The following is a 21,716-nucleotide window of genomic DNA, read 5'->3' as shown; positions in this document are numbered from 1 at the left end:
TATTATTCAGTTTAATTTCACTGATCTGTGGAGTTTGTGAGCTCCTCTTTCCAAATGACCATTGTTGCCATTGTGGAATCAGAATATACTAATGACATGTGGCTGCTGGGTGACTTTCATCTTCCAGCCAGTGGCCATCATTACTGTAGGTTTTGTTTGGCACTCTCATTCATTCAGGGGAGGAAAGAGGGGAGGGAGAGAGGGAGGGAGAGAGGGAGGGAGGGGTCTTTTTGGTCTACATGAACTGACCTGTAATTGCACTATGCTGCCCCCTGTTGAAAGACAGCCCTGCATGTTGTGTTTACATCCTGACCGAGTGGACTGATGTGGTGTTTTGTCTGGATTTTATGAGGTTTCAGTGCCAGGACTGACAGCATGCATCAATTAAACAGCACTGAGATGTCATAAAAGGTTGTTTACTTCAATTACGTTTACAATTCAGGAAATAAACACACCTAAAATACAATATCTGCAGATGTTATTTTGCTTAATTGTGGAAAAAAAACAAGAAAACCGCTTCAGCTTATGCTACTAATCATAATCTAAACTGGTGATTTGCATTACAAATCGCTCTGCAAAATAGTAATGGAGCCGTAAACCTCTTGAGTACGCAGAAACATGGAAACGAGAGGATTTTGGTTAATAGGTTTGCCTCATATTGCTTCACTTGTAACATAACAGGACGCATCAGCGCAGATGATTCCTGGACAGTGAGAGGATGGCTGCTGCATGGAACAAAGGGCCTCTGCTCCTGGCGCGCAAGGGGTTAAGGTGTGTGAACGCCCGAGTTGGCGTTGATGGTATTCACGTAACAATGATTAACGATATTGATTCACGAAACATGCGGAATTGTAATATTTTAGTACCAAGGGGGGGACAAAGAGCCGAGCAATCCTCCTCTAATTGATCGCGCTGAAATATTGTCATTAACTACAGTAAAGCGAAATTATTTCTCTGCGCAAATCATTAACTATTTAAACTTTTTTTGTCACGAAAACGCCCGAATCTCCAAGAATGGTGACTGATGCGGACAAAGCGGCAGCCTGCGAGAAAACAAATGTGTCCAAATGTGGCTCTGAAGAAAGGGAGCCTGCTTTCAACCTGATCACAAACTTGGTTTTGAAGGGAGAGCGCCCCGCCCTCCTGGTCCTTATAACCAGAAAGCCTGTTTGCAGGACGCTCAAACATTACAGGAACACTGGAGACCACACCGCTGTGCATGAACCATTCCTGGAGACTGGCTACAAAGACTTTACGGATTACTCTGCTCGCTTCACTTTATGACCGCGAGCAAACGACCAGAAGTGGCCATGGATTTTCTCAATCACAACTATTTGAACGCGCGCAGCCCATATGACTATACTTTTAATTTCTGGAACGACTATCTCGGGCTGACGACGTTGGTTACGAAGAATAATAAGCTCAGCATGCCCCAGAACCCCAACTCCATCACCGAGTCCCTGAAAGCGACCCTGGGCTTGGACGATTCCCCGGCGTGTCCGTGCGTAATCGCGGGCGGCGTTGGAGAGAGCGGGCACCTGGACTGCTGCTGCCCGTCCGGAAGCCCCCCGCCGGCCTCCATCCTGGACTTGAAGGAGCGTTTCTCGATACTGAGCCCCTTCCAGAACCAGCTCGGCGTCCAGCTGCCGGAGCGAGAGGTGGGCTTCGGTGGCAGCTTCGCCGGGTTCGATCTGTTCGGCATGGAGAGGAAGATGCGCAAACCCGCCTCCAGGAGCAAGCAGGAGCCCAAAATCTGCGTCTTCTGCCGAAATAACGGAGCGCCCGAGGAGGTGTACGGCTCCCACGTCCTGAAGACTCCGGACGGCAGGGTTGTGTGCCCGATTCTGAGGGCTTACACCTGCCCCCTCTGCAGTGCCAACGGGGACAATGCCCACACGATAAAATACTGTCCACTGTCAAAAGACCAGCCATCCCAGCGACCATTAAAGGGAGGGAGGGCAGTGGGTGGTAAGAGGATGAAAATATTCTAAACAGACGTGACTATAAAGTAAATTGAATTGCACTGAACAATTTTCCAGATGACTGTTTTGAGTTAGCCTTTATCCCAGTTTCATAAACATATTGATTTTATCTTTTTTTTCCTCTCTAAGATCTCTTATATTTTTATAGTTCCTTTATCCACATAGAATAATTTTATGCTTTATACATTGGATTTATTTTTCTTGCTAGTTTATAGTCATTTGAGCGTGTGCATATAAATACATGTAATCACAAAGTGTGAATAAGAAAAAAAGTATTTTGGTCATGTAGGGAAACACACTGACATTGGCAAAGGGGATGAATGTCATATTTCTACCAAGTATTTTTGTACGGTGAGCTAAGCTTGCTGCGATATTTTTTTCTTTCTCGTCTTAGAAAACCAAAGTTATGTTTGCCATTAAAGAAGCTCAAGAATGTGTCATTATTAATGTGTGTGTCTGACTGGAGGAGGAACCCTTTGATCCCATCTGCCTGCCTAAAAAACTCCACAACATATTTTCCAACTTGCTCTAAAAAGTTGACATTCAATCTGAGAGGCAGGAAGAAAAAAAAAGAAAAAAAAAAGAAAAGAAGAGACAATGTGGCCTCTGTTTAGGGCTCATGTTCTCTGGGGAACGTTATAATCAATTGTTGCCAAGCCAAACCTCCTTTCCAATCCCTATGTGATGATCTGACTCCCACAAGCAGTCAGAAAATGAGAGATTTCTTTATGTTTACATTCCCAAATAAGGGCGACACACTGGATTTCCTTTTCTCTGTCAGGTCTCTCTTTCTCTATGGTGTTTTTGTTGTTTTGGTTTGCCCTGACAATGTATCCACCAGAGAGTCTCACAGTCGGCTCTGTGAGTCCCTTTCACTCTGAGCACGGGGTGAAAAAGAGCAAATGAATGTTAGTACTCAACACGTCATCCCATCATTTCTTTTTCTGAAGAATCCAAAAAACAAAAAAAAAAGATGCAAAAATGTTGTGAATGTATGATTGAAAGTGTCACTTGCAGGACTGCACATTTCTGACAGTTTTGTTTACCAAAGGAAATACAATTGCATTGAAGAAAGAAGAGAGATTTGCTGTATTGTATATAAAGTGATGTTTATTCAGTATTTTAACATTACAAGTGACTTCAGAGGGCGCTACCTCAACAGGATTTTGTACTTACATGTAAAATGTCAACAGCAGTTTATTGATATAGTGCTGCCATTTATAATAAGGGGTTTTTGATAGTATTTTTGATCTTTGTATAACATAATTGTATTTTCATTTTTGTCGCATTTAACATGATGGAAGTGAATTTCCAAGAAGCTATAAGCGTTGCTCACCAAAAGGTGATTGTCTGTAAATAGTGATTATACCCATACTTTTTAAAGTTTAGTTGTTCAATGTTCTTGAGAGTGTGCAAGAGAATGGAAAAAGGCTGACAAAAATTTGCCACTTTTAACAGAGGTTTTTTTGATTAAATGAATAATAGAAAAAAAAGAAACACTGTTGAACTTTGTTATTTATATTTTACCACAATTTCCTGTATGCTGCTGTGCAGAATAACAACATATGAATCCACTAGAGAAATAAAAACCTATCAAATATTTGGAGCTATGTGGTGGTTTCTTCAACATCAGACTGTGTGCACTGTAAAATCTGACCTTACTTAGAATAATCTTGGGAAACATACTGCCTTGAAAAAGTAAACATAACTATTAATCTTAGTTTATGTTTGTTTTATATCTAATTGTTAACTTAGCTCAAAATGTAACTGTGTTTACTTAAGTTTGTGAAGTTTTTGAAACTTAAAATGACAAGAGAAGTTACCCTGTTCTTTTTAAGTTTTAGCAACTTCAGTTAACCAAGTTAGTCTGACTTAACCTGATCATGCCAATGATGAAACAAGCTCTGTTTTGTTAAAATGTTTAAGAAAGTACAAATTTGATAGTTTGCGATTAGCAGCTCACAAATTTATAGCACACAAACTTGGTGTACTGATGTTGCTAAAACTTAAAAAAACAAACAATTTAGTTAAACTCGTCATTTTTAAGTGCAACAATTTTATAAAATTAAGTAAATAAAACAGAACTATTAAGTAAACTTAACAATATGATATAAAGTAAACATAGATTTAAACTAATAGTTATATTTCTTCACATTTTTTCAAGGCAAAGGAAAATCAGGTCATGAGATTTTACAGTGTGGGAACAAAAACCTTTATTTTAGTTGTGTAATAGTCTAGAATAACTGGTTTACTGGCTCATTTAGTGATTTAAATTAAGCAGGAAAGTCGATTACCATCACATCGACAGGAATGGCTCTGCTTGCCCTAATTGGCCTGCAAACTGACAAACTTACAGACTGTATGTGGCCAAGTGTTGAGCCCTCATGCATGCAACAACAACAACAAACTCACCAGAGGAAAACTTCCCCTTAACCTTTGCTTTTGGACAAACTCAAACTGCTCTGCTGCTCTGGCATCTTAAAGATTGTCTCTGAAGGACAAACACAGTGCCACGGTTGTTCGCGGTTGTTTGGGGAGGTCTGCCCACACAAGAATGTCTTGGCTTCTGCCTCGCCATTCAAACGGATCATGTTTGCACTGAAGTAGATTGAATAGCTGGCCCTCCCAGGCCTTCTCCGCCTGCCATCTGTGGAATGGCTGCTGCAGACATATTAAGGGGCTCAAAAAAAACGGGCAGGAAGCTTTGCTGCTCCTTCTTGTTTTTTTGGAGCGAGCTGTCCACGGTCGTGCAGCTGCGGGTGCTCCATTTCTTGCAAACTGTCCCGTCAATGAGGGAACAATAAATAGAGTACGAAAAACCACGATGAGAGCATGAATGGTTTGACTGTCTGCGGCCCCGACTCACCAGCAAAACAACCTCAGACGTTCGTAATTGCTGCTGACGCTGAGCATGCAGTAGAAAAACACATCAAGAAGACTGTACATACATTAGCCCGAGGCATCCGGCTGGTGTCATCCACACCTTGGCTGTTCCTCCCTCCCTCCCTCCCTCCCTTTCTGTTACCCCCCTCCTCTGTCTTCATGCATCTCTCCAGCTGAGCCTGCGCCATTAAAAATGGATGACTACTAAGTGCAACAGGGATTTATCTCTGTGAGAACAGTGGTGAAAAAGCCTGGCAGGCTAGCATTTCAGGCAAACAGAGTCAGCTAACAGGTCTTATTCCCTCTACGCCGCGGCCTCCATTAGCTGCACTGCAGACAGGGCCCATATAATCTATTTAGTTGCACCATTTATGAGATATGTATCTTTCATGATCATATAATATGTCTTAGCCGTCTGGTTTTTATGCAATATGCAGTTTGTGAGCAAAACAACTCTTTCTGCAGAGCTTGAAGCACGAGGCAGGTTTGTTTCAAGACAAGATGTGAAGCAGCAAAGTTCTGCTACATGCTGGATCTTTTTATTATAAAAACAGCGAGGAAAAAAAAATTTAATTAAAGGGCAGCCTTATCGGTCAGGTGTTGCCTCGGAGTAGTTATCGCCAAGACTGAGGCAACAGGATCCCCTCTGGCAGGTGATTAAGATTTAGCTAATGCTCTGCAGCATTAGTTAGTCTTTGCTGTTAATGTGATTTAGAGGTTTCATTAATTCACGCAGCTCATCATTGCGGCGGCTTCAAAGACTGTTTCCTGTTTAAAGGGCTGTAGTTGAAGAACAGTAGATTAGTGGCTCCCCAACCTTTCTGTCCCAGTATAGCCCAGTCAGACGGGCTCAGGTGCTGCTCCATCGTACCCGTCTGATAGATGGGATTGCTTCATGGAAGAGCTTGATAATATTTCATGTACAGAGAAAACACAGTGGGTGCAGTTGATGATAAAGTTATCCTGAAATTGTCTGCTTGAATTTAGATTATTATTTGCTAATCATTATGGGTGGAAGAATTTGGATGTTTCAACCACTTTTTGATTACTTTGACCTTTTCTGGTTAACTTTTTGCTTTCATGCACAATCAAATGCAAAATCTGAATAGATTTTTGTGACACACTGTCAGTCAGCTATTTTAAATCCCATGCGTGTGATAAATATTTGTTTATGTAATATCGAATCATGATTATCAGTGTCTGCAAAAGTGAGTATATCTGTCTGTCTGCAGATAATCTCACAAACTACTGGACCTGTCAGCCTAATGTTTTGCATGCATGTTTATGACAGTATGCTCAAGGACCTCTCATGGTTAAGGTTATTTATAAGTGTTAAAAATTTGACTCCAAATTCAACAGAGAAGATTTAGATGGGAGGGATTGTGTCACTTCCCAGCAAGGGACAAATTTGCGTGCTACAATGCATGTGGGTTTTCTGCATCCAGATTTCAAACCAGACCAAAATGGCAGCTTGTTTGACAATTTTCTCTTATATAAGAAAAAGGCTCACCAATATGTGTTTCTTGAAACATTTAATGGAAAAACAAGTCATGCAGTTGCTGAATCTGTCTTCATTTAAGATTGATGACAGTTTGGTAAAAAGTTTTTCAAGAGTTTACAAAGGCAGTGAGGTGTGCTGGACGACCCTAACTGCATAAAGTAACCAACATTCAGCGTTATGCAAATGAGGAGTGGATGCCCAGTCGTGACACAATGAGGCGCTGCCTGAATGCACGACATGACTACTTACATGGGCAGTGATTGTGAAGCGTGCAAATCATGCATCCTGTGGACACGTATCTTTAGCCAGCCAGTAAGGGCTGCAAGTCCTCATCAAAATCATGCAGCAAAAGCAAAGTACAAAAGGCATTCCATGAAATTTTGAAAAAGTTTGTCCTCATTTTAAACCAAAACATCTGCAGATTAATTTCATACCAGATACATTATGAGCCACCAAAGTTATGACTCCCATCCCCAGTTATGACTAGCCATCCTAAAATGACTAAATTAAACAATGCGCCATTTCAAAAGCATATCTCTTTTATATCGACCCATATAATAATGTTGAAGGCAACGAGAGCTGGAAAATCCATCTACTCGTCCAATCAATTCCCAGAAAACACACTTCCTACAGGCTAATGATGTACAGCCCTCTTCATTGTTGCAGTAATCTCAGCCTCCCTGTATGCTGCCAGGTTGACAAGTTTTAAAATAGTTAGTCGCTTATGAAAAACACAGACTGAGAAAATGCATCAAAATACATTAGTTCACACACAAACTCCCTGAACCTCTGTATGTGGTCTAATAGAGCTGAAACATTCAAACCTAATCTGTCTGGTTCTCCAGGCGGGACAAAGCAAATACTGAAATGACTCCACTAAGTGACCTAATGGTCCATTTACATATTATCCTTCTCTTTCATTGACCCTCCTGACAACAGCGTGCAAGGCTCGTAATAAGTCACAGATCCGCTGAATTCATTTATGGGTCCCATCTTTTCCCAGAATACACTTGTAATGAGGATGCTCCTGTCGCCTAGCAACACCTGGAGATAAAATTGGACAGCAGCTGAGCATGAAAGTCATTCCTGAGAGCGAGTTAAAGAGGATACCATCTATAGCCTTCACATTAAATGCCCTATTGGTGAATTGGTGCTGGTTTGATTTTAAAATTGGAAGACATAAAAAAAAAAAAAAATGTTTTTTTTGGCACTGACGCATTTTCAACACATTAGCACCCCCTGTGGTGATAAAAGGAACTACAAAAACATTAATACCTGTTAAGTGACACTTCCTATATTCAGTGTTATTCGAAGCCACTGAGGTGGAAGGGATCATAATGACGAGTATGGTGTTATTGAACTCTCTGTCAGCATCATTGTGCTGACCGTTTGCGGCGCTCTGCGATAACAACTCTGTCTCTGTGAGGGCAGATTACAGCTTTGATGCCATAATTGAAATTTCACAAAGGATTTATCTGAAACCAAAAGCCGTTGCTGTTTAAGTGAGGCGGACAGGTTATTAAGTTTCTTTCACAGCATGATCAGCTTATTTCTCAGTGGCTGTTTCACTGGTGCAGATGTACTGTCAGTTGAAATAATCCTCCAAGTCACTGGTGCGTATCCATACAACCCCTGCAACATCAAGTCATCTTAACATTTATTCAGCGGGGGTTTCTTAGAGGGTGTTTTCTTAAGAAGTTGCTGCATTAGAAACAAACAAACGTTTGTCTGTCTGGCTTCAGTCACGCTCTGGCTCTGGGCCCTCTCAGCTTATCCACTATTACAGGCATATTCTTAGACAGTCAACAAAAATAAAACAAAGCAGCAGGAGACTTGTTTTCTGTTCTTATCTGTGCCTCTTGGTATTTATAAATAGTTTCTAGAATCAGGAATTCAATTTCCTCCAGACAATGTCTTCCAAACAACAATCTTATGTGGATCACAGCTTTCTGCAGACTGTGAAGATGAATCACGCAGAGAGATGAATTTGTTTAGTATTTTACTAATAGCATCCTTGCTTTAAAAGACGCTTGTGGTCACACTGCGACAGAATAGTGTTTCTGTGTGCAACTGTTGCCATTCAGCCGTGTTACGTATGGCTACATCACAATAAGCTCTCTATCAGCAGAGATAATCAAGGCTACTTTACACAGGAGATGCAACCCTGGTGAGAGCTGAACCTCCTCTGCAACCAAAATCACTACATTCCCAATACTGTTCGACACACATTTATGTGAATAAACAGTAGTATCTTTTTGATGCACTGAGCTGTGATTACCACATCACTTCCTGGGAGCCTCCTTACCAGTTTGAAAGCGGTAACCATGGTAAATCATTGCAAACTAACTGATTTACAGATTAAAAAAAATTTAAAAATATGCCTAGCAAAGTGAAATTGTTTACTTGCACTTAAATGGAAACATTATTGAGATTACAGAGCAGCCTTACACGGTGTCTGTTATTAACGTCGTCATCTGCAGCATTGACTGTGGGATATTTATGTTGGCGTAAAGCATACTATAATATTTTACTGGAAATTTTATGCAACACATCAGTTTCATACCAAGGTTTTGGACTAAAAAAATAGGACTGCGCAATATGGAGAAAATCAATATTTAAAAAAATATATATTGGCATATATATTGGAACAATATTTTAGGGTGACTTTTTTTTTCTTTAACTAAATATTTACAAAATATTAAATGACCGAGTGAGTAAAGGCAAATGATAGAATAGTCAAGTTAAGTTAAGTTGTGAAGTCCAGAAAATCACATCACTTTGCTGTAATGCAGCCTTTAAAACCAGCCAACACAACACTTATGATATTATAATATCTAAAATCAAAGACACTGCCTAGTCTCATATCATGATATTATTATGACACTAATATATTGCCCAGCCCGACTAAAAAAAATCTCACATACTCATTAATTAAACTCATTAATTATACTAAATAGTATGCATGGAGTTTAAATAAATATAATTTCCTGTTTTTGTCCTCTGCTGGGATTTATTTTTGTAAAGGAGAGAGAGGTTGAGGGACAGGATATAACTCTGCTGCTGTCTCATTCCTGCTCACCTGGTTTGCTGTCAATGGCTCACAGCTGGAAATAACGTCTAAACATTGTGTGTGATGCTGAAACAGCTCCAAAACACCACAAGAAATAGAGAATAAGTATCTTTGGAAAAATACTTTGCTTTTTTTAATCTGTGAAGTTTATGTCATGTAGTGTTTTTTTTCCGTCGCTGTGACTTATCTGGATCATATATCGTAGGAGTGCATTGCTTGACACTTCCAGCGGTGTAATAGTGTTTTATTTGCTCGCCACTGAAGCAGTCAGTGTAATATCATACAGACCTGCAGGTTTACGGGGAAGTTTGCAGTGGTGATTAGATATCTATATTACCAACATGTCATGGCCATTTGATGACACGTTTGCAGGTTCTCATACAATATATAATGTGAGCTGCAGCGCTGCAGAGCTCGGTGAGAAAAGACTGCCATTCATCACCCCTCCAGTGACTTTTACTTTTAATAAAAACTAGAGATTATTGTGAAAAAATGTTTTAATTAAAGGTCAGTGTTATCAGTCAGGTGTTGACTCTGAATAGTTATCACCGAGACTGAGGCATCAGGATCCCCTCTGGCATGTGATAAAGACTAAGCCAATATTCTGCAGCCGCAGCTTCTCGCTGATGTGACTTGGAGGATTCATTAATTCACGCAGCTCAACATCATGACTGCTACATGAAGTACACCTTGTTTTTTTCACTTTTGAACTTCCTGCACAGTAAAATAAGATGAACTTTAAGGTATTTAAATTTTAACATTAATGGTTTAAAGTCACCTTTTTCACACTATCAAAGCACTCCTTTGTTACCGGTTGCTGTCTCATGGTACACTACTGTATATTAGTACACTAAAAATGGTCCATTTTCACAGCACCCTGCTTTCTCATTGACCCATATAATAACAATGTTGAAAGCAGATAATAAGTTACAGATCTGGAGAATTCATTTATTGGTCCCATCATTTCCCAGAATACACTTGTGCAACGAGGATGTTCCTGTCGCCTAGCAACTCCCGGAGATAAAATTGGACAGCAGCCAACCATGAAAGTCATCCCGTAGAGGGAGGTAAAGAGGATACCATCTTTAGCCCTCACATTATGGCCCGGTGGTGATTTGGATCCGTTTATCTGCACAAAATTTAGAAAAAAGTTGATGTGCAGGTAAATATTTTGTACAGAGTGATAGTAAAGATATGGGTGAAGGACTGATGTGGGCATTTTGCTGCAGGGTTGAAAACTACGTCGAAGAGATGGATTACTTCTGTTATGTGAACTGACCAAACTGTGCACAAGGTGTGAGTTCAACACGAGTTTAATGCTTTAGCTCTGTCGTCCATTTTAGGAAAGGGCATGAAAATATTATTTCAGTGAGCGGAAACAGCCACATAAGCACCATCGATGTCCATATGTGAGAAATGTATGTAAACTTCTGCTTTTTAAAAGCTTGCTTTTTTGTTCTGATAGTGAGAGAGACAGGAGCGACAGGAGCGGCAGGGGCGGGGGAGGGGACGACAAAGACGGTGTGTGCTCTCCCGGGGGCGCCAAAACTTTCACTATTAAACTATGTGAAATATGTATCTAGAAGACTATAAACTATTTATAATCTATAAAGATAATCAATAAAAAAGTGAAATTTGAACATTAGATCATCCTTTTTAATCTTTTTTTAACCTCATAGATTTTGAGTATTTAGCGGATTCACCACACTGACAAGCATGTTACATATTCTTACTCTGTTGGTTAGTATACACATCAAATATGGTTGAGTTTTGGGTGTATTAAGATGTATATTGCCGAAAGATGAAAACATTTCAATATATTGTGGTATTTAGGAAAACAACTCATAATTCGTACACGCTTTGTATCATCTCCTGTTGGTAAAAACAAATCCAATCATATAAACTCATTATATGCCATCAAAACAAATAGAAACAAAAGCGTTTCAGCTACAAAGCCATCATCAGCATCACTAACCGTGTACCAGAGACATGTTCAAGATTTTAGAGTTGTGCCTCACCGGCTGACTGTAAAGGCCAGCTCCTTCTCACCGAAAAAATGCCATAGGTCAAGAGTACACGCAGCATATTATGACACATACTAACGTTTATTGTAAAGCTGCGCGCTCATGTGACTGTGGTAATAATAATGGGATCAAAGGAGGATGTAAGGTCAGCAGTAAAGTGCCACAGTCTGCATAATATTGTATGAAGATTAAAGAAGTCCCTGTATGCTGGGCACAGTGGGTGGAGGATGGATCAAGTAAGTGCAGGATTTTCACCCAGGAGGCCAGTATTTGTGCCCAGAAGTCCACGTTAACTTCCTTTAATAACAACACACGGTAGTATGATTATATGTGTAGAATATTACTCTGGTGACGTTTGTCATGTGACATGTGTGACATGACGTATATGATGCGATGTATGTGAAGTCTGTCAAGTGACATATTTCCCATTATGATAGTAACAAAAGCACTAACTAAAGCCAAACCATGACGGCTTTCTTCAGCCTAACCGACTAGTTTCATAGAGTAACTGTTTAACAACAGTTTAGACGCGTTTAAAACTGCAAACATGAGGACAGTCATTTTTTTGGGACAGTCATAGAAGTTGTTTTGACAGTCAGAAGAAATTGACCTATTCTGTCGTTCAGGTATTAGAGAGTCTCAGATGTGTCCCAGTTCCATATTACAAACTCATTTTTAAGCAGTTTATAAGTATGTCATTTATTCACACTGGAAAAATGTCAAAATTATGTCTAACTTAAATTCATCAGAGTGCAAATGAAGATATGCTGATGTTAACTATTGTCTGAAAAATGCTATTGTCTGCAAACGCACAAAGGAGATAGAGGAGCAACTGACAGCTGCAAACATTTACATAAAACTGAGAAAAACAGATAATTAAAAATGTATTTTTTTGCTCTTCTCAATATGGAAAGTTTGTTTGCCAGTGTGCATATTGGGACACTGCAACAGATCCTTATTTGAAAGCACACACACTGAATGTTTAAAAAACAAACAAACTGATTTTAGTATACCAACTGCGAAAATGTAGCCAACACTAACAATTAGTTCAGTGTTTATCAGATGAAAAAAGTACATTGAGTACATTACTAGTATGAAGTTGGGAGAAGACACACTTTTTTGATCCTTTTGAGCACATCGAGGTTTGTGACCTCCAAGAATTGTTTCTGCCCACACAACCTGAGCACCGTCTAATCAGCCAGAGTGACTGAAAACACCTGCGACAGCTCACCAGAGGACTGAAGTACTCAACACCACTATATTTGTTTTCAAGTACTTTCCATTTTATGCAGCTTAATTTGTTTCCATTCATATCTACTTAATTCTAGTAGACACGGTGTTCATTAACAATGGCCCTGGGTTGTTTTTATGTGATCATGTTTCTACATTGATCACCGTCCAAGTGTTAAATTGATCTGTTTTCTATCTTCTGTTATTTAATAATGCAGTGAATTAAAACTGCCAGAGGGTGGTCTTTTCTGCTCTCTTGAGATTGTTTCTGGGGGAGAGTGATGAAAATGTAACTATAGGTTTCATGGAAACGTACAAGATTTATTTCTCTGTAGGTGGGAGCGATCGATAGCAACTCGGCTCGTGGTTTCACTAAACTTTAAACTGAACTCATCCAGCTGTTTCATTTCTATGCAAATTGCGGCTCTAATGCTTGGAAGAAGAGCTGTGCAAGATGCCAGCGCTACTAAACTACGATGATACATGAGACCAAAGATGACACTGCTGTGGGTCACTGGCAAAGTTCTGTAACTTCCCAGGAATAAGAAAAACAGATGCCTTTTGCAATGCATGATGGGTGTGCGGTGCATTTTGGAACTTATTTTGGCCCAAATGCCGATGGTAAATTTTGGCAACTGATGTTCCTGCAAACCACAGATACTTCACATTCGTACGTTTCATACATATCATGCCAACATTTCTGAAGTGACGTAGTACATGAGCTGTCTTTGTCATCGGGAGGTGAAGAGGACACCTGCCAAGCTGCAGAAAACTGCAGACCACTGTTTGAGACCAACAAACAACAAAAAACTGTTGTTTTTAGCAGGTCACTGCTGTGTTTCCAGCCGCTTCTTAGCAAACAAACGTGCATTTCTTTTGGCAATCTTCCCTGTGTTTCCAGGTATAGGTATAGTGCCACAAGAAACTTTTGTTTATAACCCAGACATTGCTGTGTTTTCTGTCAGATAGTGCCATGAAAAGTGGTTGTTTTTCCACAGAGAAGCTGTTGTGCTTCTTGTCAGGATAGTGCCATAAAAGCTGTGTTTTTATCCAAGACTTAACTGCGTCCCCAGTCAGGATAATGCCGCAAAAAGTGGTTGTTTTTTTACCAAGACGTTGCTGCGCTTCCTACCGGGAAAAGTTTGTTTTTAACCAATAAACTGATACATTTCCACCAGGAATAGTTCCACAAAAATAGTTTCTTTCCTACCAAGACGTTGCTGTGCTTCCTGCTGAAATTATGGCATGAAAAGCAGATGTTTTTCACCGAGCCATTGCTGCATTTTTAGCAAAAAATATGATATGATCGTTTCAGTGTATGCAAGACACAATACCACACAAATGTATTGTATTAATGGTTTGGCCTGCAGAAATGTAAAATGGATTATTTGCATGCTTTAATAGTTTATGATATGCCAATTTCTCTGCAGCATTTTCTTAAAGGTTAAAACTAAAATTTAGAGACAGGATAAACAAGATGCAGCCCTTTCAAATCAGTGTTATCTGATCTTTATCTGCTGCTGTAGAGCTGAGACATGACAGACACATGACAAAAAAACACTATAATTTAAACACAACCAGTCTGGGACATATCTGGAAATAAAAAAATACTCAGTGGACGTTCAAATGTGATATAGGTAATAAAGTAGAGGAGCAGATCTGCACAGACACTGTGCTTCATTTGTTCCCATAAACACATGACAGGTGCTGCTAAGAAGAGGCTCATTCATAGAAAGGATCACAGCAACAGCTCGGCCAAATGATCCGCTCAGTTCTTAGCTCGGTACAGTTAATGTGTTTTTGTCAGTGGGAAAATTCCAGCGCTGCACCGGGTCCCATGTGGTTGTGGTTTGGGTGAGAGGCACAGTAATGCGTTTGTGACGCAAGAGGGAGGAAATTGCAGAAGCTTCCTGCACAACTGTGCTTTTGTACCACTTCCAGGTGGATGCCGGGCCAGTCTGCAGGCAAACAAGACCTCAGCGACTTGGACCAGAGTGAGGGAATATGGTGCAACAGCACAACCCAAAGGCAGGAAGAGGTACTTCATCTGGGAAAATTAAAACTCCGACAGCCTCCTGGAAACAGGGACTGAATGCAGCTGCAGCTTCAGGTGAATGTTTTAAGGTGAAAAACACACACAGACTATTGTGAAGCAGTTTAAGATCTGTATTCAGGGAGCTACTACGAGTAAAGTTGGTAAGGGGATCAAGGTCAAAGTCAAATCTGAAGGTATCTTTGAAGAACTGAGTGCTGCTGATACACAAGAGACGTAACAGAGGAACATAGCAAGATACTGAAGTTTCAGGGTGGGTCCTTCCTGTTCTTTTCCATGATTTAAAAAAACGTTTAAACACGGTTGTTTCAGATTTTTGAAGAGTCATTGTGTAAGGTACTTCTCTACAGTCAATGATTTATTTTCACCACTCTATCTTGCCATCAGACGGCACTTTCTGATGGGAAAACTGAAGCAGTTATATTCAAAACCACCAGACACCGGAAACATTCATTTCACCTGGCAGAGCAAGGAAGTTGCTGGTCAACCACTGCCTGATCGGTTAGTTTGTTTCAGTTACTGACTTTCGGATCAAAGAATCATTGAGAACACATAATTATCAAATAAAGCTTGGCTCAGTCACAAAGAGGCACTTTAGGTGGGCTAGTTTATTTAGGAAAACTGTTGAGTTTTGGAAAACTACATTTTTGCTGCAAAAACAGACATACTTTGACCAAAACTGAAAGGCTTGGATTTGAATACACAAAGAACATTACTGGAGAGCTACGAAATGATAAGTCAGAGAACCTATCTGCTATTGGGCTGACAACTATAAACCTCAATATTTCAGCTGATTCAGTGTAACAAGCAGACAGCTGAGAGTTTCTCTTCCATGCAAAAGTCATTTCAGCTGATCTCTTTTAACAGATAAAATGCAGATACATTTCTCAGAGAGCTAATATTAAACTAACTCTTCATCAGACAAAGCCGACCGGTTCTGAAATTGCACTTAACCAGTGCACCCGCTTTTGCACAACCGTTGTCCGATTCAATTCAGTTCACACAACTTTTTTTTATCCCAAAGGGCAGTTTGGTTTCAACAGTCTACAGACAACACAAACATTTACAAATAAACAGCAGACAGGAGTAAGCAGTATGTCAGAGACGATGAATACATAAATCAATATGTTGACTGGCACGCTGGTGTCCTCGTGTGAAAATACACGGGTGCTGAGCAAAGAGTACACAGTTCAAAGTTTAAAAAACTATTTTAAAAAAAGGAAATAAATAAGGTTACGAGGCAAATGATAGAAAAGCAGTAAATACGCGGATACTAAAATAAAATGCTCATTCCCAGAGACAACTGTCGAGGTCGAACAGCCTGAAAACAGACGCAATGAAGGACTCTGAATGATGTTTTTTTTTTTTATTTCCTGAGTGAGTACGGTGGACGCAGCTGTTTCAAATGTGATTGGTCAATCCTACTCGGACTACAAATGGACACCACAACACTGCTGATAACAAAATCTTGTCCCGAGAAGCAACATTACAGGGGTTACAGTATGATATCACAACCTAAATAATAATAATAATAATAATAATAATAATAATAATAATAATAATAATAGATCCGCCCTTCAAAAAGAGTCTTAAATCCTGACACTTTGAGTAAATCCCAGACAACTTTGTTCCCATCCTTCTTTGCTGATTTCAGCGAAGCCTTCAACACAATTCACAGGATCAAGAAACTTAACCAACTCAGCATCTTTCAACTCCTCATTCACTGATTTCTCAGTTCGCTCAGGTACAAACCAAAGGCAAAGAAACGCCCCTCAGATACTCTCGCTACTCTTTTCTAACAACAAAATGATACAATCACATAAAAATCCAACACACTGTGGCTTCAAGTGAAGTGCTGGATGCATTTTAATGGTATGTCTTTTCTATTGTGGATTTCTGCATATTTCCAAACAACTTTTAGTGAGGAAAACTGTTTGTGCATATAAGTAACTAAGTGAAATCTTTGCCAGATTCTGAGAGATTAGCTGTCAAAGCTCAGTTTCTGTAATGTAGATGAACATTGATGCTGAAATCAATCGGGGCGCAGGGAACATGCAGCTCAAAGACGGCTGAAGTCGAGCTTTCACATCAAAATTCTGCTCACATCCTGTGATATAGATCATTTTTCATCAGAGGAGGGAAGGTCACACACACATAACAGACATTTCACCCCAAAGGAGTGAACCAAAAACGTGATTTTAGACTTTTTCTGTAAACGCAACACTGACTGCGTGTGAAAGCTTTGAATGATTGAATCTGAATATGTGATTGTACTGCACAATATGGAGTTTGCTGTACCTGTCTCAACATATTCACTATGGACACTGTGTATAATTGGGATTTTAGCAGAATAGACATTTCTGAGAGTGCACAACAACAGCGGGTGACTCACTTAAGGTGAATATGTAAGAAAACCATGCAGGAATGACCGACTAGTGTGGGTTGCAAATCAAAAGCACTTTTCTCAAACAATTATTGGTAAATTTAACAATCGAATAATCATTTTTTGAAAATGAATAAATAAAAAAACATTCTTATCTTTCTTATTTCTAGGAATACCACAAGCAGTTTAAAATAATAAATAATAATAATAAATAAATAAACATAAAAATACATTAAAAAAATAAATAAAATGCTGTTTTTCCTCAATCAAAGCTCACAGCAACATATTTCATATACTTTGAAAGTATTGCATAACCTATCAATTAATCAATAAAATTTAACATGTTCAGTAGATTCTTAATGACGGATTAATCGATCATTGACTTATTGTTATCATCCCTACAAACTTGAACTCAATAAAGATCCAGGACTTATCCAACCACTGGCGCTGTGAGCGAAGTTTTTTACTGCAAAAAGCAAATCTGAAATTCTAGTTTGTGAGTTAAAGTTGTATGAGAGTGATGTTATGTGTGAAAAAAGAAAAATCATTTTGCATCTTAAAGTGTGATTTAAAAGTTACATAGTATCTACTCACAGGTATTCGACCACGCAGTATTGTTTCTCATATTTGGAGTAGTTACGCAGAGGAAAACAAACGTCCAGCTATGGCGCTGTGACCATCACGCATTCACCAACCAGCTACAACATCAAGAAAACAAAAAGCAAACTGCAGAAACATTTGGTTTTAATCACAGGGGAGCTTTGGTCAGGAATAATAGCCATTCACAATCTGCCATCTGCCCTAATATACTTTAGTCTAAATTCAGCTTTTTCTTCATAATTAACATGCAACATTTCCCATCTGGCACAATCACGACTAACATTTCCCATCTGCTACAGTGGATTTTCATTTTGCGTTCCTGACTTTCACTAATATCTTGCTCAAAAAACCAAAATGTCCCCTCTCTGCATGAAACAAGACCATTTCTATAAAAATATATCACATTAAAACTTATAATGTGACTGTATTAGATATTCTACTAGTTTATGATGAAGTGATGTTTTCTCAAATGTTTTTTATGAGCAGAACAGGTGTTACAGTAACTTTTAAGTAAAGATTAGAAACTGCAAGCAGAGAATCTAGACTGTGATTGACCTGCTGCAGGAGTACGTTTATATGCTGATACATCTGCTTTGATATATCGATTCAGTGATCAACGATAAAATATTATAAATGCAAAGTGAAAACATCAATGAATATCATAATATTTAAGATAAGCCTTTATTTTGAAATCCCTACAGCACACATGTGTCAAAGCTTGCGTTCAAGCACGCCACAGTGCTGGCTGCCAAAATATTTACTGATATTGTCTCATATCGATCACAGGAGTTCAACTGAGTCTAAATCACACTGTGGCAGACTTACTGATATCTGTAAATATCGCTTTGTTGTCCAAAGCAGCAAGATCCTAATATACTGCGATGAAACTCTTGATTTTTATTCCAACTTGTAACTCCGTAACCACGTGACCACAAGTTTTTACATCACTTAATAAAGACAATTTCAAAAGATTCATTTTCCTTAATTCTAAATATGTTTGGCATTAAAAAAACATTCAGCCAGCACAGTACTAAAGTTTGCAGTGGGTTAAAGATTGGAAAATAAAATGCCTGAAAGTACGACAGTTAACAGTCACAGCATAAAGTTCAGTTCATTGGAGGGTGATCCATAAAACCCGTTTTGTGTTCATACGTACTGTGTGCTGCTTTACGTGTTTGTGTACAACATATATATTTAACTCTTTAGCACCATCTGGTGTTTGATTGTTGGTACTAAAAATAAAGAGTGATACTTAAAAAACACGTTTACATATTTAAAACTATTTTGCAGTTGTTCAGTGGACAGTTTGAGTTCGACTTCAGTGCATTATCAACAAACCTAAATATTGGACTAAATGTGCAATTTCTTGCATTTTTATAGTAACTATTTTAGTCCTATCACTGGATTTGAATGACATTTTGCATTTCAGGTAGTCCAGTGTCTACAAATGCACTTTCCTTATCGGATGGGATCAGAAACATATTTCTTTTTGTCTAGTTTTGGTAGACTCAGTATGGTGGTGACAGTCTAGAAACGTTGCTGGTGTGAATTTTAAGACTAGCTGGAAAAATGTGACAGATAATAAGTAAAACTCGTTTAATACTCCAGATTATAAATATTAAAAAAGGAGTATGCTCTGTTGATCGGTAACTTTAGAAACATGTCTGAACTGACAGCTGTTTTATTTCAAACAACCACTGATGTGGGTTTTTAATAGCTGTTAATTAAAACCATCAGCGATTGCTTGAAATAAAACGGCTTGAAATAAAACAGCTCTCTGAAATACACACGAGGAAGGAAATCAGACTCTTTTGTTTCGCAGCCAAACTGACATCAGAAATAGCTTCACAGCATTCATGATGCTGTGTAACTGTACGTGTTCTGTACTTAAGTTAAAAAACACACAAATCAGAGTGAAACACACAAGATCACCATGATCCATAAAACACTGATGATATCATGTTACTCTTTACATCACGCTACTGACTGCACCTAATAAATATTCCTCAAAAAGGAACCTTTTGACTCGTCCATTGTGCTCAAAAACCTGGTAAATATTCTCCGATAGCAAAAGCTTCCAAACACCAAAAGAAGCAAAACAGATGCAACCATACCAGAGTTATGAATCAGGATCCTTCATCTGCGTCACGAACAACTCATCACCATCAGGCTTTCTACTAGAATTAAATCTGATGATACAAGCTATAAGAGGTTTGGAAAGAGTACTGGAAAAGACATACATAGCCAAAAAGTCCAGCTACTTTAAATCTGTTACTATAACACTATTTATAAATATTTTGGTAAAAATGTACATAGATCAAAGTGAGTTAAGTACGGGGAAAGAGTGGTACTTTATAAAAACTTGCATTCTGGAACAATTTACTCAATTGTCCCAGTGCCTGTCCCAATGTCCCAGATTACTGTCCCAATGTCCCAGATTACTGTCCCAATGCCTGAGCACTCAACTTATATTAATCTCCTGACTACAATACACAGAGGAAAACATTAGGAATAATCAAACACAGAACTGACACGCCATCTCAAACACAATATGTCCAAAAACCACTTTTTACAGGCACAACTGACAAAATGGGATACCCCAAATATTTTGAAAAAAAGATGTAGTGAGAAGAAGTAATTTCAACATCTGAACCAGAATTGGCCAATGCTGGTTTCTGCCAATATCACAAACAGATTTTTTTTTTTGACAAAATAAACGTGTACAAAACATCAACCCTAAAGTGAACTTTTTTTCTTATTTTGCACAATAACTTAGTTTTGCAAACATTGAAAAGCATTGTATTTTATGTCTCTATCTGCTGGCGAACCATTAAGATAAGAATATGCATAAGATAATGTTAATATCAATACTTGATGATCAAGTAGGTGGGGAAAACAGTGGATGTATCGGTATCAGTTATTGGCCAAATGAGTTGTTATGTATCAATATATTGGATATCAGCAACAAAAAAAAAAAGAAAAAAAAATCCACTATGGTGCATCCCTATTCTTCAAATAGACCAAATCATATAATAAACAACACAACTAAGACTCCTCACCTCCACAACGTATTTTCTATTTAACCTTCTTAAAAAAATCAACCAGGGCTCCCAAAACAATCTGATCAAAAATACCAAGCTCTGATAGATGAAAACCCAAGATATGAGACCAGTGAAACCAGTTAAGAGCCCAACTGGGACAATTCAACAGCAATGATACCAGCAATAAACAACACGTGGACACCGCGGCGGTGCAACAAGCATTATCACAAACAACAACAACAACAACAACAACAACAACAACACAATTCAGCTACAGCGCCGTTTCAACACAACTCTCACTCATAACCTAAAACTAACCATCAAAATCAGTTTGCACTCACCAGTCTGAAGATATTTGGGACGGTCTGCTCCTGCTCCAGGTCCAGCTCCTCCAAAGCTAACAGTCCAGTGGACCTCTGTGTCCCAGTATAACCAGTCCGCTCGGCCTCTCTGTTACAGGAATCCAGTCCAATGAGCCGCTTTTGTTACTGAGCTCCTCAAATGTTTCAAAAATGTTGAGCTCTTCGTTTAAAAACAGCAGGAAGTCCTCACACACGTCAAAGGTAAAAGTTCCTCACAGAAACGTCACCTGTAACATCCGCCACGAGCTTTCAGCAACCAGCCTCTTAGCCACACCCGCGCGCACCTGTTAATGACGCAACACCGCGGGTGTGTTTCATTTTTATCACTGAGCTGCTGGCCGGGCGGTGCACTGAAACACTGCTTTACCCACCTGAAAGGGTTAATTTGTCATTAAAGCAAAGGAGTGGTGAAGTAATGAGTCCTAAAACGCGGAAGTCCGTTGGCCTCTTAGCACGTCCGGATCTAAAAGTCTGTTTTTTTTAATGGGTTTTCGGTAAAATGCATTAATTAGGATCTGCGGTTAACAAAGGCAAAATATATTTAGAAGTTTTGTTCTGCAACATAAAATACGTCTGCTTTAACACGA

The 21,716-nt window shown here is 39.0% G+C and overlaps 1 protein-coding gene and 1 long non-coding RNA gene across 2 annotated transcripts in view; one reads left to right on the top strand and one right to left on the bottom strand.

The window, feature by feature from the left end:
- The window catches only part of LOC148188838 (uncharacterized), a 148,655-nt gene extending 127,159 nt beyond the window's left edge, over positions 1–21,496 (bottom strand). Inside the window, exon 1 of the long non-coding RNA XR_015777181.1 lies at positions 21,109–21,496. This is a non-coding gene — a long non-coding RNA (uncharacterized LOC148188838). The remainder of the gene's footprint in view (positions 1–21,108) is intronic.
- Positions 388–3,582, top strand: nanos1 (nanos homolog 1). The gene has a single exon (XM_042493312.2). The coding sequence runs from the start codon at positions 1,281–1,283 to the stop codon at positions 1,989–1,991; it is 711 nt and encodes a 236-aa protein (XP_042349246.1). The 5' UTR covers positions 388–1,280; the 3' UTR covers positions 1,992–3,582.
- Positions 21,497–21,716: the final 220 nt, after the last annotated feature.

Source organism: Plectropomus leopardus, chromosome 8, assembly GCF_026936395.1.
Source record: "Plectropomus leopardus strain MGB_pleo_1.0 chromosome 8, ASM2693639v1, whole genome shotgun sequence".
NCBI lineage: Eukaryota > Metazoa > Chordata > Actinopteri > Perciformes > Serranidae > Plectropomus > Plectropomus leopardus.
Note: the sequence above shows the minus strand (reverse complement) of the source record. Positions and strands in the feature narration are given on the sequence as shown.

Excerpts from the sequence above, each read along its gene's own strand:
- nanos1 (XM_042493312.2), top strand. The coding sequence starts at position 1,281 with ATGACCGCGAGCAAACGACCAGAAGTGGCCATGGATTTTCTCAATCAC.